The 26549-nt window shown below is 47.5% G+C and overlaps 1 protein-coding gene across 1 annotated transcript in view; it reads left to right on the top strand.

Moving 5' to 3' along the window:
- Positions 1-23650, top strand: part of LOC144480527 (cholesterol side-chain cleavage enzyme, mitochondrial-like) — a 44570-nt gene extending 20920 nt beyond the window's left edge. Inside the window, exons 5-9 of the mRNA XM_078200091.1 lie at positions 1679-1839; positions 11588-11754; positions 13006-13084; positions 19908-20099; positions 23537-23650. Coding sequence (XP_078056217.1) covers positions 1679-1839; positions 11588-11754; positions 13006-13084; positions 19908-20099; positions 23537-23650 — 713 coding nt within the window. The remainder of the gene's footprint in view (positions 1-1678; positions 1840-11587; positions 11755-13005; positions 13085-19907; positions 20100-23536) is intronic.
- The last annotated feature ends 2899 nt before the right edge of the window (positions 23651-26549 follow it).

Here is a 26549-nt window from a genome sequence, read left to right as displayed (position 1 = left end):
TTATTTATTAGTCACTAGTAAGCTTACATTAACACTGCAATGAAGTTACTGTGAAAATCCCTTCATCACCACACTCCGGCGCCTGTTCGGGTACACTGAGGGAGAATTTAGCACGGCCAATGCACCCCTAACCAGCACGTCTTTCGGATTGTGGGAGGAAACCGGAGCACCCGGAGGAAACCCACGCAGACACGGGGAGAACGTGCAGACTCCGTGTTAACCCACTGCGCCACAAAGAATTGGACCTTGAGCTGTTCCTCTGCCCTTCTGCATTTTAACCACTGATTATCTTTCTACTGATCTCAAAGTATTCTCACCGATCTGTAGGGATTCTATGAATCTATCACTAGTTATCCAGAGACCCAGGGAAATATTGTGGGGTCCCTATTTCAATCCCATGCAACAGCTGGTGGAATTTGAATTCAATAAGAAACTGGAATCAGAATCGTAGAATCATAGAATCCCTACAGTGCAGAAGGAGGCCATTCAGCCCATCGAGTCTGCACCGACCACAATCGCACCCAGGCCCTATCCCCACATATTTACCCCACTAATCCCTCTAACATACACATCCCGGGACACTAAGGAGCAATTTAGCATGGCCAATCAACCTAACCTGCATTCATAGAATCCTACAGTGCAGAAGGAGGCCATTTAGCCCATCGAGTCTGCACCGACTATAATCCCACCCAGGCCCTATCCCCATAACCCCATGCACTTACCCTAGCTAGTCCCCCTGACACTAAGGGGCAGTTTAGCTCGGCCAATCCACCTAACTGGCACATCTTTCAGACTGTGGGAGGAAACCGGAGCACCTGGAGGAAACCCACGCAGACATGGAGAGAATGGGCAAAGTCCACACAGACCCAGAGAGAGCCCGGAATCGAACCCAGGTCTCTGGCACTGTGAAGCAGCAGTGCTAACCACTGTGTTACCGTGCCGCCCATCTACTGATGACCATGAAACCATTTTCGATTTTTTTAAAAACCCACCTGGTTCACTGATGCCCCCTTAAGGAAGGAAATCTGCCGTCCTTACCCAGTCTGGCCTACATGTGACTCCAGAGCCACCGCAATGTGGTTGACTCTTAACCCACGCAGACACGGGGAGAACGTGCAAACTCTGCACAGACAGTGACCCAAGTTGGGAATCGAACCCGGGTCCCTGGCGCTGTGAGGCAGCGGTGCTAACCACTGTGCCACTATGCCACCTAAAAGATCACGGCCAAGGCTTTTTTTTCAATCCGGTTCAACACAGCTAATAAAACATAGAAGAAATCGTACAGACTGCCGCACAAGGAATATGTGATATAATTATTCAATGTAAAGAGTATAAAATATGATTAATGATGATTAGGCTGTTAATTAATTTCAAAACTCCTGTCTAGCAATGAAATTCACCCCCCGTCTGCGTGGATTCTTCCCCGTGTCTGCGTGGGTTTCCTCCGGGTGCTCCGATTTCCTCTCACAGTCTAAAGATGTGCAGGTTGGGTGGATTGGCCGTGCTAAATCGACCCTTAGTGTCAGGAGAACTAGCTAGGGTAAATGCATGTGGTTATGGGGATAGGGTGGGATTGTGGTTGGTGCAGACTCGATGGGCTGAATGGCCTCCCTCTGCACTGTAGGGATTCGATGAAATAGTTGCTCTTTGATAAATCCTTTCTGTTTTTCATTTGTAGCAAATACCTGCATACAAAAAACATACAAGCAGTTCCACCAGGGATCCGAAAACGACAAAGAATATTCCGGGGTTCTGCCAGATCTGCTTTCGCAAGGCAATCTCCCACTGGAAGATATCAAAGCCAACATTACCGAGCTAATGGCCGGTGGAGTTGACACAGTAAGAGGAAGTTATTTTATCACCTAACTGTGATCTGCATGGGGAATCACTAATTAACCTCCCAATCGGACTCAAAGAACAAAGAACAAAGAACAATACAGCACAGGAACAGGCCCTTCGGCCCTCCAAGCCTGCGCCGCTCCCTGGTCCAAACTAGACCATTCTTTTGTATTCCTCCATTCCCACTCCGTTCATATGGCTGTCTAGATAAGTCTTAAACGTTCCCAGTGTGTCCGCCTCCACCACCTTGCCTGGCAGCGCATTCCAGGCCCCCACCACCCTCTGTGTAAAATATGTCCTTCTGATATCGGTGTTAAACCTCCCCCCCTTCACCTTGAACCTATGACCCCTCGTGAACGTCACCACCGACCTGGGGAAAAGCTTCCCACCGTTCACCCTATCTATGCCTTTCATAATTTTATACACCTCTATTAAGTCTCCCCTCACCCTCCGTCTTTCCAGGGAGAACAACCCCAGTTTACCCAATCTCTCCTCATAACTAAGCCCCTCCATACCAGGTAACATCCTGGTAAACCTCCTCTGTACTCTCTCCAAAGCCTCCACGTCCTTCTGGTAGTGTGGCGACCAGAACTGGACGCAGTATTCCAGATGCGGCCGAACCAACGTTCTATACATCTGCAACATCAGACCCCAACTTTTATACTCTATGCCCCGTCCTATAAAGGCAAGCATGCCATATGCCTTCTTCACCACCTTCTCCACCTGTGACGTCACTTTCAAGGATCAGTGGACTTGCACACCCAGGTCCCTCTGCGTATCTACACCCTTTATGGTTCTGCCATTTATCATATAGCTCCTCCCTACATTATTTCTACCAAAATGCATCACTTCGCATTTATCAGGATTGAACTCCATCTGCCATTTCTTTGCCCAAAATTCCAGCCTATCTATATCCTTCTGTAGCTTCTGACAATGCTCCTCACTATCTGCAAGTCCTGCCAATTTTGTGTCGTCCGCAAACTTACTGATCACCCCAGTTACACCTTCTTCCAGATCATTGATATAAATCACAAACAGTAGAGGTCCCAATACAGAGCCCTGCGGAACACCACTAGTCACAGGCCTCCAGCCGGAAAAAGACCCTTCCACTACCACCCTCTGTCTTCTGTGACCAAGCCAGTTCTCCACCCATCTAGCCACCTCCCCCTTTATCCCATGAGATCCAACCTTTTTCACCAGCCTACCATGAGGGACTTTGTCAAACGCTTTACTAAAGTCCATATAGACGACATCCACGGCCCTTCCCTCGTCCACCATTTTGGTCACTTCTTCAAAAAACTCCACCAGGTTAGTGAGGCATGACCTCCCTCTCACAAAACCATGCTGACTATCGTTAATGAGTTTATTCCTTTCTAAATGCGCATACATCCTATCTCTAAGAATCTTCTCCAACAACTTCCCCACCACGGACGTCAAGCTCACTGGCCTATAATTACCCGGGTTATCCTTCCTACCCTTCTTAAATAACGGGACCACATTAGCTATCCTCCAATCCTCTGGGACCTCACCTGCGTCCAGTGACGAGACAAAGATTTGCGTCAGAGGCCCAGCGATTTCATCTCCCGTCTCCCTGAGCAGCCTTGGATAGATTCCATCAGGCCCTGGGGATTTGTCAGTCTTTAAATTCTCTAACAAACCTAACACTTCCTCCTTTGTAATGGAGGTTCTCTCCAACTGTTCAACACTCCCCTCCGAGACACTCCCAGTCAACACATCCCTCTCCTTTGTGAATACCGACGCAAAGTATTCATTTAGGATCTCCCCTACTTCTTTGGGCTCCAAGCATAATTCCCCACTTTTGTCCCTGAGAGGTCCGATTTTTTCCCTGACAACCCTTTTGTTCCTAACGTATGAATAAAATGCCTTGGGATTCTCCTTAATCCTGTCTGCCAAGAACATTTCGTGACCCCTTTTTGCTCTTCTAATTCCCCGTTTGAGTTCTTTCCTACTTTCTTTGTACTCCTCCAGAGCTCCCTCCGTTTTTAGCTGCCTGGACCTACCATACGCCTCTCTTTTCTTTTTGACCAGTCCCTCAATTTCCCTGGTTATCCACGGTTCTCGAATCCTACCCTTCCTATCCTTCTTTTTAACAGGCACATGCCTGTCCTGTAGCCCTAACAACTGTTCCTTAAAGGACTCCCACATGCCAGATGTGGATTTACCCTCAAACAGCCTCTCCCAATCAAGAGCTGCCAATTTCTGCCTAATCCCACTAAAGTTAGCCTTCCCCCAATCCAACACCTTACCCTTGGGACACCACTCATCCTTTTCCATCACTATCCTAAAGCTAACAGAATTGTGGTCACTATTTGCCACATGTTCCCCTACCGAAACTTTGAAGACCTGACCGGGCTCATTCCCCAGTACGAGGTCCAGTATAGCCCCCTCTCTAGTCGGGCTATCTACATATTGTTCCAAAGAACCCTCCTGTACGCATTTTACAAATTCCTCCCCATTCAGAGTCCCAGCTCTCAGCGATTTCCAGTCTATACCAGGGAAATTGAAGTCTCCCATGACAACAACCCTATTTTTCCTGCACCTATCCAGTATCTCCTGACATATCCGTTCTTCCACTTCCCTTGGGCTGTTGGGGGGCCTGTAGTACACCCCCAACATAGTGACTGCGCCCTTCCTGTTTCTAAGCTCCACCCAGAGTGACTCGTTACACGACCCCACGACTCGTTGAATACAAGCTCCCTGGGGATTGATAATTAGCCAACCAGATGGAGCTCGTATACCGAGCCCTATATAAAGCAAAACCCTGAGAGGGTCCATTTAGTCCCAGTTGTGGGACCTGTTGTGTTCACCACAAGCTTGTGGTTATTGTTTATATTCATAAAAGCACTGTTCCTTAGGGCGGCACAGTGGTTAGCACTGCTGCCTCACAGCGCCAAGGTCCCGGGTTCGATTCCCGGCTTGGGTCACTGTCTGTGTAGACTCTGCACATTCTCCCTCCTGTCTGCTTGGGTTTCCTCCGGGTGCTCCGGTTTCCTCCCACAGTCCGAAAGACATGCTGGTTAGGTGCATTGGACATACTGAATTCTCCCTCAGTGTATCCTAACAAGCGCCAGAGTGGATTTTCACAGTAACTTCATTGTAGTGTTAATGTAAGCCCACTTGTGACACTGATGTCAGGAACAGCACATAGGAACATCGGAATTAGGAGCAGAAGTCGGCAAATTCAGCCCTTCGAGCCTGCTCCGCCATTCAATCAGATCATGGCTGATCTCTCCCTGGTCTCAAATCCACCTCCCCACCTGTTCCCCATATCCCCTTATCCCTTTTTTATTAGAAATATATCTGTCTCCTTCTTGACACACTTAATAATTCAGACTCCACCGCGCTATGGGGGGCAGCGCGTTCCACAAATTCACCACCCTCTGCGAGAAGTAGTTCCTCCTCATCTCAGTGTTAAATCTACCGCCCCTCAACCTATACCTGTGACCTCTTGCTCAAGATTGTCCCACAAGGGGAAACATTTGGTCTACATTTACTTTATCGATCCCTTTTAAAGTTTTACATACCCCGATCAGATCCCCCTCTCATCTTTCTAAATTCCAACGAGTACAAACCCAAACTGTTTCATCTTTCCTCAAGCCCTCCAACCATGGAATCAATCTGGTGAACTTCCTCGGAACTGCCTCCAATGCCACCACATTCCTTCCTCAAATAAGGAAACCAAAACTGGACACACTACCCCAGGTGTGGTCTCACCAACACCCGAAACAATTGCACTTCTCTGCTATTATACTCCAGTCCTGACGTGGGTCCCGACGGCAGTGGTGTCTGTGCCCCACCCACCTGCGCCATCTTCCTGGAGGCAGCCAATTAGCAGGCTGCCCCCAGCAGCCCCACCCCCCCCCGTCCAATTAGGGACGGTGATAGGTTGAGCAGGCAGTAGGGCCAATCAGATTGCCCGATGCTTTGTATTGCCAGCAGCCGCACCGTTCCAAAGATGTGTGGGATAGGTGGATTGGCCAAGTTAAATTGCCCCTTAGTGTCAGGGGGACCAGCTAGGATAAATGCATGGGGTTATGGGGATAGAGCCTGGGTGGGATTGCGGTCGGTGCAGACGCAATGGGCCGAATGGCCTCCTTCTGCACTGTAGGGGTTCTATGATTCTATTCTATGAACCACGAATGTTGAGTTGCCCTCAGAAGTGCGGCCACTGTTGACCCTCCACAGGATCACCTGTGGCTGTGACCTTTAACCCCCCCCCCCTCCGTCTCGCATTACAGTGCTGGTGAGGCCACACCTGGAGTACTGTGTACAGTTTTGGTCTCCTTATTTGAGAAGGGATATACTGGCACTGGAGGGGGTGCAGAGGAGATTCACTGGGTTGATTCCAGAGTTGAGAGGGTTGGCTTATGAGGAGAGACTGAGTAGACTGGGTCTATACTAATTGGAATTCAGAAGAATGAGGGGAGATCTTATAGAAACATATAAGATTATGAAGGGAATAGATAAGATAGAAGCAGGGAGGTTGTTTCCACTGGCGGGTGAAACTAGATTTAGGGGGGCATGGCCTCAAAATAAGGGGGAGCAGATTTAGAACTGAGTTGAGGAGGAACTTCTTCACCCAAAGGGTTGTGAATCTGTGGAATTCCCTGCCCAGTGAAGCAGTTGAGGCTACCCCATTGAATGTTTTTAAAGCAAGAATAGATAGATTTTTGAACAGTAAAGGAATTAAGGGTTATGGTGATCGGGCGGGTAAGTGGAGCTGAGTCCACGAAAAGATCAGCCATGATCTTATTGAATGGCGGAGCAGGCTCGAGGGGCCTACACCTGCTCCTAGTTCTTATGTTCTTATTACCAGGCGCGGAGTGCAGAGGGCGCGGTTTGAAGTTAGGCATCGGTGGCCCCCCACTGGCCTGTCGCTGGGAAGCCATCTCCAGGCAAAGGCAGCCCATCTGCCGCCTGAAAGACCTCACTTGTGTCACCAGCCAGCTGGACACTTACTTAATTTGCGTTAATTGCTTGCCGCTGCCTGGTGGGTATCCAGTGCCAGCCTGACCCTGGCTCTGGCAAGATCATTTAGCAGGAAGAACGTTTCAGGCAGTCGCCCAGACGCACGATTTTCCAATATTCCTCCCGTTCCCGACTCCCAACCCCCCCTTCCGGGCAAACTCTGTCCTATGTGGCAGGAAAAGAATGGAAGGGACTACACTGGGTACCAAGTGTCAATTCCATAAAATATTGTGGATGCTGGAAACCTGAACTGGAAATGGAAAATCCGGAGTATATTCAGGGTGAAAGGTCATCAACATGAACGTTCTTGCTCCACAGATGCTGCCAGACCTGCTGAGTAATTTTGTCATTTTCTGTTCCAACATCAATAACCGAACTTGTATTTATTATTCCAGTATAATGTTCAGGCTTCTGAGCATAAAGAACAAAGAACAATATAGCACAGGAACAGGCCCTTCGGCCCATCAAGCCCGCGCCCATACATGGTTTCTATCCCTCTGTTCGCCTTCCGTTCATGTGTCCATCAAGATACATCTTGAGCATTGCTAATGTGCCTGCTTCCACCACCTCCACTAGCAGTGCGTTCCAGGCACCCACCACCCTCTGTATGAACAAATTTACCCACACTTCTCCCCTAAACTTGCCCCCTCTCACCTTAAACCTGTGCCCTCTTCTGGAAATCATAGAACTCCTACAGTGCAGAAGGAGGCCATTCAGCCCATCGAGTCTGCACTGACAACAATCCCACCCAGGCCCTATCCCCATCACCCCACATATTTACCCCGCTAATCCCTCCAACCTACGCATCCCAGGACACCAAAGGGCAATTTAACACGACCAATCAACCTAACCCGCACATCTTTGGACTGTGGGAGGAAACAGGAGCACCCGGAGGAAACCCACGCAGACACGGGGAGAATGTGCAAACTCCACACAGACAGTGACCCAAGCTGGGAATCGAACCCGGGTCCCTGGTGCTGTGAGGCAGCAGTGCCACCATGCCATATCAACCTTTCCATCCTGGGAAAAAGCCTCTGACTATCCACCCTGTCTGTGCCTCTCATAATTTTGTAGACCTCTATCTGAACTCCCCTCAGCCTCCGTCTTTCCGGTGTAAACAATCCGAGTTTATCCAGCCTCTCCTCATAGCTAAAACCCTCCAGACCAGGCAAGATCCTGGTAAACCTTCTTTGCACCCTCTCCAAAGCATGACAAGGAACAATTTTGCTTTGCTTACAGTCACTAGAAACCTTCTCAAGTAACTCTTCAAATGAAATATAATTTCTCGACTAAATAATTGTGGACAGCTGGCAAGACTAAATAATTATGATTTTTCACATCGTTAACTGGAATCTCAAACCAGTTAGTGGCATTCTTTTAAATTTACAGCTGGGAATGAGTGCGAAATTCCATCCAATTTTCCTTTATCTCAAAGTCTGTGGAGGTGCCAAGGCATTTGAATTCACTTAGAAAGCAGTCAAAATATGATAAGGAAGAAAGACAAACACAGAAGCGGCGTAAGATTGAGAGCGAATGAACTGTGAAAGAGAACCCGATAAGCAGTCAGAAATCCGGATAATTGGACAAAAGAGTATCGTAGGGAGTTTATTTATTAGTGTCACAAGTAGCTTACCGTAACACTGCAATGAAGTTACTGTGAAAATCCCCTAGTCGCCACACTCCGGCGCCTGTTCGGGTACACTGGGGGAGAATTTAGCACGGCCAATGCACCCTAACCAGCACGTCTTTTCGGACTGTGGGAGGAAACCGGAGCACCCGGAGGAAACCCACGCTGACACGGGGGGAGAACGTGCAGACTCCGCACAGACAGTGACCCAAGCCGGGAATCGAACCCGGGTCCCTGATCCTGTAATCCCTACAATGCAGAAGGAAGCCATTCGACCCATCGAGTCTGCACCAACAACAATCCTACCTGGGCTCCATCTCCAGCTAATCCCTCTAACCTACGCATCCCGGGACACTAAGGGGCAATTTAGCATGGCCAATGCACCTAACCCGCACATCTTTGGACTGTGGGAGGAAACCGGAGTGCCCAGAGGAAACCCACGCAGACACGGGGAGAATGTGTAGACTCCACACAAACAGTGACCCAAGTCGGGAATCAAACCCGGGTCCCTGGCGCTGTGAGGCAGCAGTGCTAACCACTGTGCCACCGTGTCAGTACTTGAATTGCCTTCAATGTATGCATATCACTTGACCTAATGCGACATTCACAAAGAAAGCCACTGATGCGTTCGCAGTTGGATGATAGGATCTTTTAGTTATGGTACAAATACTGTTAGCATGTGAGATAACCTTGGCATTTATTGGTGTTTATATTGGCATTGATGCGAAACAGTCTCACTTGTGGGTTTTGCTTCCAACAGCAGAGGAAAGCGTTTCAATGGGTGGCGCAAGTTGTAGTCCATTGAATACAAGTCAATTGAATACAGAGTCACGACGTCTTGTTGAAGTTGTACAAGACATCGGTAAGGCCACACTTGGAATACTGTGTGCAATTCTGGTCACCCTATTATAGAAAGGATATTATTAAGCTAGAAAGAGTGCAGAAAAGATTTACTAGGATGCTACCAGGACTTGATGGTTTGAGTTATAAGGAGAGGCTGGATAGACTGGGACTTTTTGCTCTGGAGCGTAGGAGGCTGAGGGGTGACCTTATAGAGGTCTATAAAATAATGAGGGGCATAGACAAGGTAGATAGTCAATATCTTTTCCCAAAGGTAGGGGAGTCTAAAACTAGAGGGCATAGGTTTAAGGTGAGAGGGGAGAGATACAAAAGTGTCCAGAGGGGCAATTTTTTCACACAGAGAGTGGTGAGTGTCTGGAACAAGCTGCCAGAGGTAGTAGTAGAGGCAGGTACAATTTTATCTTTTGAAAGGCGTTTAGATAGTTACATGGGTACGATGGGTATGGAGAGATATGGGCCAAATGCGGGCAATTGGGATGAGCTGAGGGGTTTTTAAAAAAAGGGCGGCATGGACAAGTTGGGCCGAAGGGCCTGTTTCCATGCTGTAAACCTCTAGGACTCTCTGACTCCGTTCATTCCTTTCACTCATCAGGAACTTAAGAGGGAGCGTGGGACTTAAAACTGCAGTTCCAGACAGACTGTTTATAAGATCACCCTCTATAAGGTCACCCCTCAGCCTCCTACGCTCCAGAACAAAAAGTCCCAGTCTATCCGGCCTCTCCTTATAACTCAACCCATCAAGTCCCGGTAGCATCCCAGTAAATCTTTTCTGCACTCTTTCTAGTTTAATAATATCCTTTCTATAATAGGGTGACCAGAATTGCACACAGTATTCCAAGGTAGGTTCAGGTTAAACAGTCTGTGGGCCAATTAACCTCAAGTGAAAGAGGTGTTGAGTAATTCAAATTCAGTTATTTGCCCAGTTATCTGCTGTGTGGCATTCCCTTTTACACCTCACCTAACTCAGCTAATGTTCTGGGGACCCGGGGTTCCCAATCCCTCCACGGGGCAGATGGTGGAATTTGAATTCAATAAATAAAAATCTGGAATCAAGAATCTACTGATGGACCATGAAGCCATTAATAAATAAAATCAAAATTACTGCGGATGCTGGAATCTGAAATCAAAAGAGAAAATGCTGGAAAATCTCAGCAGGTATGGCAGCATCTGTAAGGAGAGAAAAGAGCTGACGTTTCGAGTCCATATGACTCTTTGTCAAACCATGCAACCATTATTGATTGTCGTAAAAACCCATCTGGTTCACTGATGCCCTTTAGGGAAGGAAATCTGCCGCCCTTACCCGGTCTGGCCTATATGTGACTCCAGAGCCATAGCAATGTGGTTGACTCTCAACTGCCCTCCAAAGGCAACTAGGGATGGGCAATAAATGCTGGCCCAGCCAGCGACACCCATGTCCCATGAAAGAATAAAAATTTTAAACAAGCAAGAAAGAAGACAAAGTAAAAGTGAGAAAATAAATAAAACACTTTATATTTGAGTTGCGGTCAACCTCATATTTGGGAAAGTGTGTTAAATGTGAACAAATCATTTGAGTGTGCATCCATCTTTATACTCTCATAAGACCATAAGTCCATAAGACATAGGAGCAGAATTAGGCCACTCGGCCCATCGAGTCTGCTCCGCCATTCAATCATGGCTGATATTTTTCTCATCCCCCATTCTCCTGCCTTTTCCCCATAACCCCTGATCCCCTTATTCATCAAGAACCTATCTATCTCTGTCTTAAAGACACTCAATGACTTGGCCTCCACAGCCTTCTGCGGCAAAGAGTTCCACAGATTCACCACTCTCTGGCTGATGAAATTCCTCCTCATCTCTGGTTTAAAGGATCGTCCCTTTAGCCTGAGGTTGTGCCCTCTAGTTCTAGTTTTTCCGACTTGTGGAAACATCCTCTCCACGTCCACTCTATCCAGGCCTCGCAGTATCCTGTAAGTTTCAATAAGATCCCCCCCCTCATCCTTCTAAACTCCAACGAGCAGAGACCCAGAGTCCTCAATTGTTCCTCATACGACAAGCTCTTCATTCCAGGGATCATTCCTGTGAACCTCCTCTGGACCCTTTCCAAGACCAGCACATCCTTCCTTAGATACGGGGCCCCAAAACTGCTCACAATACTCCAAATGGGGTCTGACCAGAGCCTTATACAAGCTATATATCTTATAGATATATTATCCTTACACAAGCCTTATACCTCTCTGTCAATATGAACTTTTAAAAACATCTTGCCATCTCATTTTTGTCACGAAACAGACTTCTATGACTCTATTATGGACAATGTATGAGCTTGCCAAATACCCAAATGTGCAGGAGAACTTACGAAATGAAATTCTGGAAGCCAATCAGAAAACAGAGGGTGATCTATTACAAATGTTGAAATCAGTGCCACTACTCAGAGCTTCGCTGAAGGAAACACTGAGGTAAGACCGTCTAGCATCGGTTCTCAAACTCCTCAGGTGATGAAAATGACCGAGGGGTAATAGCGATAATGCTGACACTCCAGTGCTGTAGTGAGGGAATGCCGCACTGTCAGAGGTGCTGTCTTTTGAATGAAACCCATTTGCTCTCTCAGGTGGACACAAATGAGTATCCGTATCCCACAAATCTGGGATACGGACCAAGTGCTGCAAAATGGGATCAGGATAGCTGCCTGAAATATTTATTTATTAGCGCCACAAGTAGGCTGACATTAACACTGCAATGAAGTTACTGTGAAAATCCCCTGGTCGCCACACTCCGGCGCCTGTCCGGGTACACTGAGGGAGAATTTAGCAAGGCCAATGCACCTTTCAGACTGTGGGAGGAAACCGGAGCACCCGGAGGAAACCCAAACAGACACGGGGAGAATGCGCAAACTCCACACAGACAGTGACCCGAGCCGGGAATCGAACCCGGGTCCCTGGCGCTGTGAGGCAGCAGTGCTAACCCACTGTGCCACCGTGCCGCACAAGCTTATTTGTTGTTTCAGATTCCATCATCCGCAGTAATTTGCTTCTATCTTATTGAACCGGATGGTTTTCTAAAACCAACAACATAAAAAATATAATATAGCAGCGTTTAAGAAGCATTTAGATGAGCACTTGAAATGCCACAGCCTATAAGGATAAAAGCTGAAGATGCTGGAATCTGGGATACGGACCAAGTGCTGCAAAATGGGATCAGGATAGCTGCCTGAAATATTTATTTATTAGTGCCACAAGTAGGCTGACATTAACACTGCAATGAAGTTACTGTGAAAATCCCCTGGTCGCCACACTCCGGCGCCTGTCCGGGTACACCGAGGGAGAATTTAGCACGGCCAATGCACACTTAACCAGCACGTCTTTCAGACTGTGGGAGGAAACCCACTCAGACACGGGAAAAACATGCAGACTCCACACAGACGGTGACCCAAGGTGGGAATCGAACCCGGGTCCCTGTCACTGTGAGGCAGCAGTGTTAACCCACTGTGCCACCGAGTTTGATACCATCTCAACTCGTTTGCTGTGGAGTTTCGTTGTTCTGCTTCAGCACGAGAATCACACTTTGGCTGCCTCAGGAGGAAGAGACTCAATCCCCAAAGTGCTTGTGTCTCCACTTTGGAAACTCAATCCACAACGTTTTAGTCACTTTGTTTACTGTCCGACTTCTGTACCGTGTTTCCTACTGACGTAATTTACTTGTATCCGCAGGCTTCATCCAGTAGCTGTAACATTGCAGCGATATACAAATGAGGACATTACGTTGCAAAATTATCACATACCTTTTGGGGTAAGATACAAGCTATCAGACACTTTGCCTTCCACCAGGTATAGAGAGATTATGCGGGATTTTCCAGCCACGCTCTCCCAAGGGCTGGAAAATCCCGCCCGAGGTCAACGGACCTTTGCATAGTCCGTGTCCTGCCCGCTATGATTCCCAGGGCGGGCGGGGTGGGAAAATTCCACCCATGGTGTTGACGTCCACTGCACCATCGATAGCCACCCCCCCGCCACAAATACTGTTCCCATTTTATTACCTCTTCTCCCCTTCTACAAAGCAATAATTACACTCTACAGTTGTTCGGTTGGCGACCTAAACAGATAGTAAGTGTTGATAACCATTGTGCCAACTTGGGATTAGTGGCAGCATTCTTGTCTAAGTCAGGTCACCGATTCGAGGCCCACTTTGGAGACCTGATTAAGAAATATAGATTGATACAATGTTTGGGAGGGGGTGCTACACTGTCAGAGGTGCTGGCTTTTAGAGGAGTTGTTAAGCTGAAGCCCCCCGGTAGATGTAAAAAAATAGCATAGAATCCTACAGTACAGCAGGAGGCCATTTGGCCCATTGAGTCTGCACCTACCACAATCCCACCCAGGCCCTATCCCCATAAGACCATAAGACATAGGAGCAGAATTAGGCCCCTTGGCCCATCAAGTCTGCTCCACCATTCAATCATGGCTGATATTTTTCTCATCCCCATTCTCCTCCCTTTTCCCCATAACCCCTGATCCCCTTATTAATCAAGAACCTATCTATCTCTGTCTTAAAGACACTCTATGCATTTCCTGGTTTTTCACTCTGGGTTTTCGCCTCTCCCTGGAGATCACATGGTCTGGAATGGGGGGGTGGGGGTAAGTTAATAGGTTGTAATGAACAAAGCATCGTAGCTGTGAGGGACAGCTCGGTGGATAGGATATTGGTATGTAGATAGGCTGGAAAATTGGGCGGGGATCCTGGATTCAGGATTCAATCCTGGACCGGGGAGCGGCGCGGGCTTGGAGGGCCGAAGGGCCTGTTCCTGTGCTGTATTGTTCTTTGTTCTTTGTTCTTTGTTCCCCAAGCTAGTCCCCCTGACACTAAGGGGCAATTTAGCCTGGCCAATCCACCTAACCCGCACATCTTTCGGACTGCGGGAAGAAACCGGAGCACCCGGAGGAAACCCACGCAGACACGGGGAGAACGTGCAGACTCCATACAGACAGTGACCCGAGCCGGGAATTGAACCCGGGTCCCTGACGCTGTGAGGCAGCAGTGCTAACCACTGTGCCACCGTGACGCCCTGATACTAATTTGAAACCAGAGTGGATTTTCCTGGGGTCCTGGCCAAAGTTTTCCCTCAAGTGATATTATTTAAAACAAACAGAATTTCTGCTCATTATTGTACCGCTGTTGCTGGCACCTTCCTGTGTGCAAATTGGCTGCTATGGTTCTTGCATTACAATAATGACTGTACCTAAGAAGTTTCATTGGCTATAAAGCATCATTTTCTTTTTATTCATTCATGGAACATGGGCGTCGTTGGCATTTATTGCCCATCCCTAGTTGCCCAAGGGCATTTCAGAGTCAACAACATTGCTGTATGTCTGGAGTCCCATGTAGACCAGATCAGATAAGGACGGCAGATTTCCTTCCCTAAAGGGCAATGGTGAACCAGTTGGGTTTTTCCCACTATGGTTTCATGGTCATCAGTAGATTCTTAATTTGAGATATTTATTACTGAATTCAAAGTCCACCATCAGCAGGATTTGAATCCAGGTCCCCAGGATAATAGCTGAATTTCTGGATTAATAGTCTAGCGATAATATCACTAGGCCATCGCCTACCCAGGATGAGGTCATAAAAGGTATCACATAGATGCAAACAGTTCTTTTGTGTGGAAGAAATATTTATTTCACCACAGAATCTCTACAGTGTTGAAGTAGGCCATTTGGCCCATCGAGTCCGCACTGACTCTCTGAAAGAGTATCTCACCCAGGCCCACCCACCCACCCCTGTCCTATCCCTATAACTGTGCCTACTTACCTTGGCTAAACCACCTAACCTACACATTTTGTGAGTAGCACGGTGGTTAGCACTGCTGCCTCACAGTGCCAGGGACCTGGGTTCGATTCCGGCCTCGGGTCACTGTCTGTGCGGAGTTTGCACATTCTCCCCGTGTCTGTGTGGGTTTCCTCTGGGTACTCTGGTTTCCTTCCACAGTCCAAAAATGTGCGGATTAGGTGGATTAGCCATGTTAAATTGCCACTTAGTGTCCAAAATTGTGTAAATTAGATGGATTAACTATGGGAAATGTGTAGGGTTATGGGGATGGGGTGAGGAAGAGGGCCTGGGTAAGATGCTCTGTCAGAGAGTAGGTGCAGACTCGATGGGCCAAATGGCCTCCTTCTGCACTGTAGGGATTCTATGATTTTATTGGGGTGAAGCCAGTTGAGTTCTCATCTGATAACTAAGAGCAATGGATACCAAAATCCTGGATTATTTCTCCCCACCAGCCTTTCATTCAGAGGCATTGCTGTCAGCTGTGACAGGCAATGCTTCAGTGGATCAGATCACCTTACTTAGCATTGAAGTGCAGCTCAGTTTTGAGCTCTCGGTCTGTAATGTTCTGCAGCACCGAGCCGGTGTGGTTACTGATTGAGCCTTGGACCTCTCCCCATTATTTATCATTTACAGTTTCTACCTGTGATATTTATAAAGTCTGAACATTGCTAGTGGAACCCATACTTTCCAATATCTTCGCTATTCTAATCACTGATATAGGGGAAGAGATTGCAATTAAAGCTGTATTAATAGGAACAGTTGGAGTGACTAAATTAGGTAACACCTGTACCGACATAACGTTCCTGCATATTGAACATGGCCATTCATAGATTTTATGGTAACTATTATTAGGGCGGCACAGTGGTTAGCATTGCTGCCTCAGAGACCAGGGACCCAGGTTCGATTCTGGCCGAGGGTGACTGTCTGTATGGAGTTTGTACGTTCTCCCCATGTCTACGTGGGTTTCCTCCAGGTGCTCCGGTTTCCACCCACACTCCAAAGATGTGCAGGTTAGGTGGATTGGCCATGCTAAATTGCCCTTTAGTGCCCCAAGGTGTGCGAGTTAGATGGATTGGCCAAGCTAAATTGTCCCTTAGTGTCCAAAGATGTGTAGGTTTGGTGGATTGGCCATGCTAAATTGCCCCTTAGTGTCCAAAGATGTGCAGGTTAGGTGGATTGGCCATGCTAAATTGCCCTTTAGTGTCCAAAGATGTGCAGGTTAGATGGATTGGCCGTGCTAAATTTCCCCTTAGTGTCCCAGGATGTGCAGGTTAGGTGGATTGGTCATGGTAAATGTGTGAGTTTACAGGGATAGGGCGGGGGAGAGGGCCTGGGTACGATGTTCTGTTGGAGAGTCAGTGCAGACCCGATGGGCTGAATGGCCTCTTCTGCACTGTAAGGATTCTAAGTTTATGACCAGTTGAAGCTATTGGATGCAGTGTGAAATGAGCTGAAGATTGGCTATTGCCGGTTTGTACACAATACTGACGCAGACCAAGTTTGCCTTCTGTCAGGTCCAAAGATGTGCAGGTTAGGTGGATTGGCCATGGTAAATTGCCTCTTAGTGTCCAAAGGTGTGCGGGTTAGGTGGATTGGCCATGCTAAATTGCCCCTTAGTGTCCAAAGATGGGCAGGTTAGGTGGATTGGCCATGCTAAATTGCCCCTTAGTGTCCAAAGATGTGTAGATTATGGGATTAGCAGGATAAAAATGTGGGATTAGGGGGGAATAGGGCCTGGGTAAGATGCTCTGTTGGAGGGGCGGTGCAGACTCGATGGGCCAAATAGCCTCCTTCTGCACTGTAGGGATTCTGTGATTCTTCTACGATTCACTCGTAGGATATGGGTAAATGTATTTAACGTGTATATTTATAGAACAACATCAGTCACCAATCAGCACCCAGGCTTTAAAGCAATGACAACAAGCAAACAACACTTGCTTGCTCTGCTTTTCTCTAAATAAAAACTTTTTGTATTGTTGTTGGAGCTGCACCCATCCAGGCAAGTGGGGAGTATTCCATCACACTCCTGACTTGTCCCTTGTAGATGGTGGACTGGCTTTGGGGAGTCAGGAGGTGAGTTACTCCCCGCAGTATTCCTAGATTCTGACCTGCTCTTGTAGCCACTGTGTTTATGTGGTGAGTCCAGTTGAGTTTCTGGTTAATGGTAACTCCAAGGATGTTGACAGTGGGGGATTCAGTGATGGGAACACCATTGAATGTCATGGGGTGGTGGTTTGATGATCTCTTATTGGAGAGTTACTTGCCACTTGTCAGCCCAAGCATGGATATTGTCCAGATCTTGTTGCATTTGAACATGGACTGCTTCAGTATCTGAGGAGTCGCAAATAGCGCTGAACGTTGTGCAATCATCTTCGTAATCTCAAATACTGATGTTCACACACAAGAAGGTTAAAGTGCTCACGCATTTCAGTACATGAACATCAGTGTTTGAGATCAGAACAACACGAGTCCATTTCTCAGTGTTTTGAATCGTGAGAAAATGGAATTGGCAATAGCCGGATTCATAGAATCCCTACAGTGCAGAAGGAGGCCATTCGGCCCATCGAGTCTGCGCCGATGGGGGGGCACGGGGGCACAGGATTTAGCATTGCTGCCTCACAGCTCCAGGGGCTGTGTTCGATTCCTGGCTTGGGTCACCGTCGGTTTCGAGCTTGCACGTTCTCCCTGTGTTTGCGTGGGTTTCCTCCTACAAAGAACAAAGAACAGTACAGCACAGGAACAGGCCCTTCGGCCCTCCAAGCCTGCGCTGCTCATGTGCCCAACTAGACCATTCGTTTGTACCCCTCTATTCCCAGTCTGTTCATGTGGCTATCTAGATAAGTCTTAAACGATCCCAGCGTGTCCGCCTCAATCACCTTGCTTGGCAGTGCATTCCAGGCCCCCACCACCCTCTGTGTCAAATACGTCCCCCTGACATCTGTGTTGAACCTTGCCCCCCTCACCTTGAACCCGTGACCCCTGTGTTCGTCACCTCCGACCTGGGAAAAAACTTCCCACTGTTCACCCTATCTATACCCTTCATAATTTTATACACCTCTATTAGGTCGCCCCTCATCCTCCGTCTTTCCAGGGAGAACAACCCCAGTTTACCCAATCTTTCCTCATAGCTAAGACCCTCCATACCAGGCAACATCCTGGTAAACCTTTTCTGCACTCTCTCCAAAGCCTCCACGTCCTTCTGGTAGTGTGGCGACCAGAACTGGACTCAGTATTCCAAATGTGGCCAAACCATCGTTCTATACAGCTGCAACATCATATGCCAACTTTTATATTCTATGCCCCGTCCAATAAAGGCAAGCATACCATATGCCTTCTTGACCACCCTCTCCACCTGTGCTGCCACCTTTAAGGATCTGTGGACTTGTACACCCAGGTCCCTCTGTGTGTCTATACTCCTGATGGTTCTGCCCCTTACATTAGATCTACCGAAATGCATCACTTCGCATTTATCTGGATTAAATTCCATCTGCCATTTCTCCGCCCAATGTTCCAGCCTATCTATATCCTGCTGTATTCTCTGACAATGTTCATCACTGTCCGCAACTCCAGCAATCTTTGTGTCGTCCGCAAACTTACTGATCACATCAACTACATCTTCCTCCAAATCATTTATATATATCACAAACAGCAGAGGTCCCAGTACAGAGCCCTGCGGAACACCACTAGTCACAGACCTCCAACCGGAAAAAGACCCCTCCACTGTTACCCTCTGTCTTCTATAGCTGAGCCAGTTCTCCACCCATCCAGCTAGTTCACATTTTATCCCGTGAGATTTAACCTTTTGCACCAGCCTGCCATGAGGGACCTTGTCAAACGCTTTACTAAAATCCATATAGACGACATCCACGGCCCTTCCCTCATCAATCGTTTTTGTCACCTCCTCAGAAAACTCAACCAAATTTGTGAGGCATGACCTCCCTCTTACAAAACCATGCTGTTTATCGCTAATGAGATTATTCAGTTCTAAATGCGCATATATCCTATCTCTAAGAATCTTCTCCAACAATTTCCCTACCACGGACGAGAAGCTCACCGGCCTATAATTACCCGGGTTATCCTTGCTACCCTTCTTAAATAATGGGACCACATTTGCTATCCTCCAATCCTCTGGGACCTCACCTGTGTCCAGTGAAGAGACAAAGATTTCTGTTAGAGACCCAGCAATTTTATCTCTTGCCTTCCTGAGGAGTCTAGGATAGATGCCATCTGGCCTTGGGGATTTGTCTGTCTACAGTCCAAAGATGTGCAGGTTAGGTGCATTGGCCATGCTAAATTGCCCCTTGGTGTCCTGGGATGCATAGGTTAGGGGGATTAACAATGTAAATGCCTGTGGTTACGGGGATGGGGCTTGGGTGGGATTGTGGTCGGTGCAAACTCGATGGGCTGAATGGCCTCCTTCTGCTCTGTAGGGATTCTATGATTTCTATGACCACAATCTCACCCAGGCCCTATTCCCATAACCCCCCATATTTACCCTGCTAATTCCCCGACACTATTTAGCATGGCCAATCAACCTGACCCTCAAATCTTTGGACTGTGGGAGGAAACCAGAGCACCCGGAGGAAACCCACGCAGACACGGGGAGAATGTGCAAACTCCGCACAGACAGTGACCCAAGCCGGGAATCGAACCCAGGTCCCTGGAGCTGTGAGGCGGCAGTGCTAACCACTGTGGATTCCCAGTGAGCCCTTCGTAGCTGGTGAACTGAAGTATTCGACAACACTGATGTAAAGTCAGTAACATAGCGCCCTCTTTCTTCCTCCTGCAGACTCTGGTTCAGGTGGGATTGTACGCAATGGGAAGAAACGCAGAGATATTTTCTAAGCCCAAGAGATACAACCCGGAACGGTGGCTGAGCCATGAAAGTACTTACTTCAAAACCCTGGGCTTCGGATTTGGACCTCGGCAGTGCATTGGACGCAGGATCGCTGAGACAGAGATGCTGTTGTTTCTGATTCACGTAAGCTAGCATTGTTCCTGGGTTTAATCATATTGAGATAGGGGGTTTGACGGACAGGGTAGATGCTGAGAGGTTGTTTTCCCTTCTGAGAGAGTCTAGGACCAGAGGGCATGATCTCAGAGTAAGGGATCGAACATTTCATAGAATCTCTACTGTGTAGAAAGAGGCCATTTGGCCCATCATGTCTGCACCAACTCTTCGACGGAGCATCCTACCCAGGCCCTAGCCCCATAACCCCAAATATTTACCCCACTAATCCCCTAATCCACACATCTTTGGACACTAAGGGGCAATTTAGCATAGCCAATCCACCTAGCCTGCACATCTTTGGACACTAAGGCGCAATTTACCATGGCCAATCCACCTAACCTGCACATCTTTGGATACCAAGGGACAATTTAGCATGACCAATGCACCTAACCTGCACATTTTTGGACACTAAGGGGCAATTTAGCATGGCCAATCCACCTAACCTGCACATTTTTGGACACTAAGGGGCAATTTAGCACGGCCAATCCACCTAACCTGCACATCTTTGGATACCAAGGGACAATTTAGCATGCCTTATCCCCCTAACCTACAGATCTTTGGACACTGAGGGACAATTTAGCATGACTAATGCACCTAACCTGCGCATCTTTGGACACTAAGGGGCAATTTAGCATGGCCAATCCACCTAACCTGCGCATCTTTGGACACTAAGGAGCAAGTTACCATGGCCAATCCACCCATCCTGCACATTTTTGGACACTAAGGGACAATTTAGCATGGCCAATCCATCTAACCTGCACCTCTTTGGAGTGTGGGAGGAAACTGGAGGAAACCCATGCAAACACGGGGAGAACATGCAGACTCCACACAGACAGTCATCCATGGCCGGAATTGAACCCGGGTCCCTGGCACTGCGAGGCAACAGTGCTCACCATTGTGCTGTTGAAGACACAGATAAGGAGGAATTTCTTCTCTCAGAGGGTAGTGAATCTATGGAATTTTTTACCGCAGAGGGCTGTAGAGGCTGGGTCATTAAGTACGTTGAACGCCAAGGTAAACAGATTTTCAATCAGTAAGGAAATCAAGGATTATGGGGATAAGGCGGGAAAGTGGAGTTGAGGATTATCACATCAGGTCATGATCTCATTGAATGGCAGGGCAGAATCAGAAATTGTTAGAAAAACTCAGCAGGTCTGACAGCATCTGTGGAGAGAGAGAATAGAGCCAAAGTATTTTGTCTTTATCTGAATGGTGGAGCATGTTTGACGGGTTGAATGGCCCACCTCTGCTGCTACATCATATGGTCTTGATCGACACTTCCAACAGAATGAAGCAATTGGGGACATTGCTGTAGAAGGACAAACCAAAATAGAACATACAGGGTAAATGGTAGGACTCTGAAGAGTGCAGTTGAACAGAGGGATCTGGGAATACAGGTACATAATTCCCTAAAAGTGACGTCACAGGTGGATAGGGTTGTAAAGAGTGTCTTTGGTACATTGGCCTTTATAAATCGGAGTATCGAGTATAAATGTTGGAGTGTTATGGTAAGGTTACATAATGTGGAGATGCCGGCGTTGGACTGGGGTAAACACAGTAAGAAGTTTAACAACACCAGGTTAAAGTCCAACAGGTTTATTTGGTAGCAAAAGCCACACAAGCTTTCGAGGCTCTGAGCCCCTTCTTCAGGTGAGTGGGAATTCTGTTCACAAACAGAACTTATAAGACACAGACTCAATTTACATGAATAATGGTTGGAATGCGAATACTTACAACTAATCCAGTCTTTAAGAAACAAAACAATGGGAGTGGGGAGAGCATCAAGACAGGCTAAAAAGATGTGTATTGTCTCCAGACAAGACAGCCAGTGAAACTCTGCAGGTCCACGCAACTGTGGGAGTTACAAATAGTGTGACATAAATTCTGATTCTAGGATCGCATGATAAAGACTCAGGAGGAAAAAAGCAGAAATATTTATGTGAAATAGTGTGACATAAACCCAATATCCCGGTTGAGGCCGTCCTTGTGTGTGCGGAACCTGGCTATCAGTTTCTGCTCCGCGACTCTGCGCTGTCGTGTGTCGCGAAGGCCGCCTTGGAGAACGCTTACCCGAATATCAGAGGCCGAATGATATTCGGGTAAGCGTTCTCCAAGGCGGCCTTCGCGACACACGACAGCGCAGAGTCGCGGAGCAGAAACTGATAGCCAGGTTCCGCACACACAAGGACGGCCTCAACCGGGATATTGGGTTTATGTCACACTATTTCACATAAATATTTCTGCTTTTTTCCTCCTGAGTCTTTATCATGCGATCCTAGAATCAGAATTTATGTCACACTATTTGTAACTCCCACAGTTGCGTGGACCTGCAGAGTTTCACTGGCTGTCTTGTCTGGAGACAATACATATCTTTTTAGCCTGTCTTGATGCTCTCCCCACTCCCATTGTTTTGTTTCTTAAAGACTGGATTAGTTGTAAGTATTCGCATTCCAACCATTATTCATGTAAATTGAGTCTGTGTCTTATAAGTTCTGTTTGTGAACAGAATTCCCACTCACCTGAAGAAGGGGCTCAGAGCCTCGAAAGCTTGTGTGGCTTTTGCTACCAAATAAACCTGTTGGACTTTAACCTGGTGTTGTTAAACTTCTTACAAGGTTACATAAGGCATTGGTGAGGCCGAATTTAGAGTATTGTGTACAGTTTTGGTCACCTAGTTACAGGAAGGATGTAAATAAGGTTGAAAGAGTGCAGAGAAGGTTCACAAGGATGTTGCCGGGACTTGAGAAGCTGAGTTACAGAGAGAGATTGAATAGGTTGGGACTTTATTCCCTGGAGCGTAGAAGAATGAGGGGAGATTTGATAGAGGTGTATAAGATTTTGATGGGTATAGATAGAGTGAATGCAAGCGAGCTTTTTCCACTGAGGCTAGGGGAGAAAAAAACCAGAGGGCATGGGTTAAGGGTGAAAGGAGAAAAGTTTAAAGGGAATATTAGGGGGGGCTTCTTCACGCAGAGAGTGGTGGGAGTGTGGAATGAGCTGCCGGATAAAGTGGTAAATGCGGGGTCACTTTGAACATTTAAGAAAAACTTGGACGGGTTCATGGATGAGAGGGGTGTGGGCGGATATGGTCCAAGTGCAGGTCAGTGGGACTAGGCAAAAAATGGTTCGGCACAGACAAGAAGGGCCAAAAGGCCTGTTTCTGAGCTGTAATTCTCTATGGTTCTATGGTTCTATGTTCTGGAGAATTAAGCAACCTTTGGCATCAGCTGGGAGCAGGAGATGTTAAAAAACAATAATGCTCCTTTGGAACAGCGACGTGGGACAGGGAATGGGCAAAGTGTATTTCCATTTGCTGTTGATTTAACATTCTGCTGTTGATGTGACACACCCCGGTGACCTGGGAGTGCTGCCATCCCTGACTTAACGCCTGTGCCATTCCTCATTAGATGCTGCAGAACTTTAAAATTGAAACACGTCGGCTGGTTGAAGTGCGGACAACCTTTGACCTCATCCTTATTCCAGAGAACCCCATCATGTTAACCTTAAAGCCCATTAAGTGAAGGAAGGAAAGAGGGTGAATTTGTGGAGGGTCCCTTCAGTGTTCTGTTTCAACGTTAAGGCTGGGGATTAATTCACGAGTCAGCTTGAGAAGCGTACGTGTTCAGTGATTGGTAATGGATTCATCTACACAATTTATCTACACATTGTTCAGCTTTATCTCCACACAACTGGATGATTCAAAATTTGAATGGCGCAGTGACCAATTTTCATGGTGGGAAGAGCATGAAAAACCAATGGATCAAGCAGCAAGATTAGAACCAAATTACACAAGGGAAGTTTTATTGGCATTCCGCTTCCCTCTCCCACCCTACTGTACCCCCAAAGTGCTGCTTTGAACACATGGGTCGGAATTCTCCAGCCGTTCCCATCGGCGTGGGGTGACCTCAACGGGAATTCCCACTGACAGCGACGAGACCAGAGAATCCCACCGCCAGCAATCGACGCACCACCTCTGGCTGGCGGGAAACGCCAGAGTCCGGAGAATCTGGCCCGTGGAGTGAATTACCGCTGCCAGAATTGATTTGAGTTTGGGCAGTGGCACAGTGGGTTAGCACTGCTGCCCTCACAGCGACAGGGACCCGGGTTCAATTCCCGGCCTCGGGTCACTGTCTGTGTGGAGTCTGCACATTCTCCCCTGTGTGTCTGCGTGGGTTTCCTCCGGGTGCTCCGGTTTCCTCCCACAGTCTGAAAGACGTGCTGGTTAGGGTGCATTGGCCGTGCTAAATTCTCCCTCAGTGTACCCGAACAGGAGTGTGGCGACTAGGGGATTTTCACAGTGACTTCATTGCGGTGTTAATGTAAGCCTACTTGAGACTGATAAAGAAATTTTTAAAATTTAAATTATTTCCTCGTGCTTTATGCCATGAAATCATAAACGCAATCTCTCCAAGTAGATTTATTGTGCTAAGTGGCAAAATACCAAACGCGCCTTATCCTCGTTGGAGACAAGGGGCAGGATTTTATGGCTTCGCTCATCCCTAAACCGTAAAATCCCACCCGAGGTCAACGGACCTTTCTATTGTCCGCCTGTAATAACTCCACGGAGGTGAAAGTCCCGTCACCAAGTTACTTTATTTACACCGTACATCTGTACACAGCCAGCTCTCCAGTTGCTCCCTGCTGAATGCAGGCTGGGAATCTGACACACCTGCTTTAAATAGGGAGCATGAGGCTCCCTGATTTAACCATCAATTAAGACTCATCAGGCAGTTCATACTCCAGCAAGCCAACCTCATTAGCCTGGCTGAAGTCATCACACCGCCCCTCGCCCGCTCCGATTCCCCTGGCAGGCGACGCGGTAGAATTCCAGCCGAGGAGTGAACAGAAACTCCAAAACTATCAGCGATGTGGCAAACTATTTTGTAAATTGCATATCTGTGTGTTTTTCCGTCTTTTCCACCCTCGTGTTAAAAGCAGTATTCTTGTCTTCAAAATGGACGAATAAACTAAATGCCAGTGATTCAATGTTGATTTGATTTGATTTGATTTATTATTGTCACATGTATTAGCATACAATGAAAAGTATTGTTTCTTGCGCGCTATATAGACAAAGCATACCATTCATAGAGAGGGAAACGAGAGAGTGCAGAAGGTAGTGTTACAGTCATAGCTAGGGTGTAGAGAAAGATCAACTTAATGCAAGGTGAGTCATTTCAAAAGTCTGACAGCAGCAGGGAAGAAGCTGTTCTTGAGTCAGTTTGTACGTGACCTCAGACTTTTCTATCTTTTTCCCGACGGAAGAAGGTGGAAGAGAGGATGTCCGGGGTGCGTGGGGTCCTTAATTATGCTGGTTGCTTTGCCGAGGCAGCGGGAAGTGTAGAAAGAGTCAATGGATGGGAGGCTGGTTTGCGTGATGGATTGGGCTACATTCACAACCTTTTCTAGTTCCTTGCGGTCTTGGGCAGAGCAGGAGCCATACCAAGCTGTGATACAACCAGAAAGAATGCTTTCTATGGTGCATCTGTAAAGGTTGGTGAGAGTTGTCGCTGACATGCCAAATTTCCTTAGTCTTCTGAGAAAGTAGAGGCATTGGTGGGCTTTCTTAACTATAGTGTCGGCATGGGGGACCAGGACAGGTTGTTGGTGATCAGGACACCTAAAAACCTGAAGCTCTCGACCCTTTCTACTTCGTCCCCATTGATGTAGACAGGGGCATGTTCTCCTTTACACTTCCTGAAGTCGATGACAATCTCCTTCATTTTGTTGCCATTGAGGGAGAGATTATTGTTGCCGCACCAGTTCACCAGATTCTCTATCTCATTCCTGCACTCTGTCTCGTTATTGCTTGAGATCTGATCCACTATGGTGGTGTCATCAGCAAACTTGAAAATCAAATTGGAGGGGAACTTGGCCACACAGCCATAGGTGTATAAGGAGTATAGTAGAGGGCTGAGAACACAGCCTTGTGGGGCACCGGTGTTGAGGATGATCATGGAGGAGGTGTTGTTGCCTATCCTTACTGATTGTGATCTATGAGTTAGGAAGTTCAGGATCCAGTCGCAGAGGGAGGAGCCGAGGCCCAGGCCACGGAGTTTGGAGATGATGGGAATAATAATATTGAAGGCTGAGCTGTAGTCAATAAATAGGAGTCTGACAAAGGTGTCCTTGTTATCTAGGTGTTCTAGGGTTGAGTGCAGGGCCAGGGAGATGGCGTCTGCTGTGGACCTGTTGCGGCGGTAGGCAAACTGTAGTGGATCCAGGTAGCCGGGAGGCTGGAATTGATTCATGCCATGACTAACCTTTCGAAGCTCTTCATGATGATGGACGTCAGAGCCACTGGACGATAGTCAGCCTCCCTGTGGGAGGGAGGAGTCATTGGCCGATGTATATGATGCTACAGATTTACCGTTTTCAATGTTGATTTAATTAAAATGATTTGCTTTAAGCGGCAAAGTGCTT

Source organism: Mustelus asterias, chromosome 29 (genome assembly GCF_964213995.1).
Source record: "Mustelus asterias chromosome 29, sMusAst1.hap1.1, whole genome shotgun sequence".
Lineage (NCBI taxonomy): Eukaryota > Metazoa > Chordata > Chondrichthyes > Carcharhiniformes > Triakidae > Mustelus > Mustelus asterias.
This window is presented reverse-complemented; position numbering and strand designations above follow the sequence as displayed.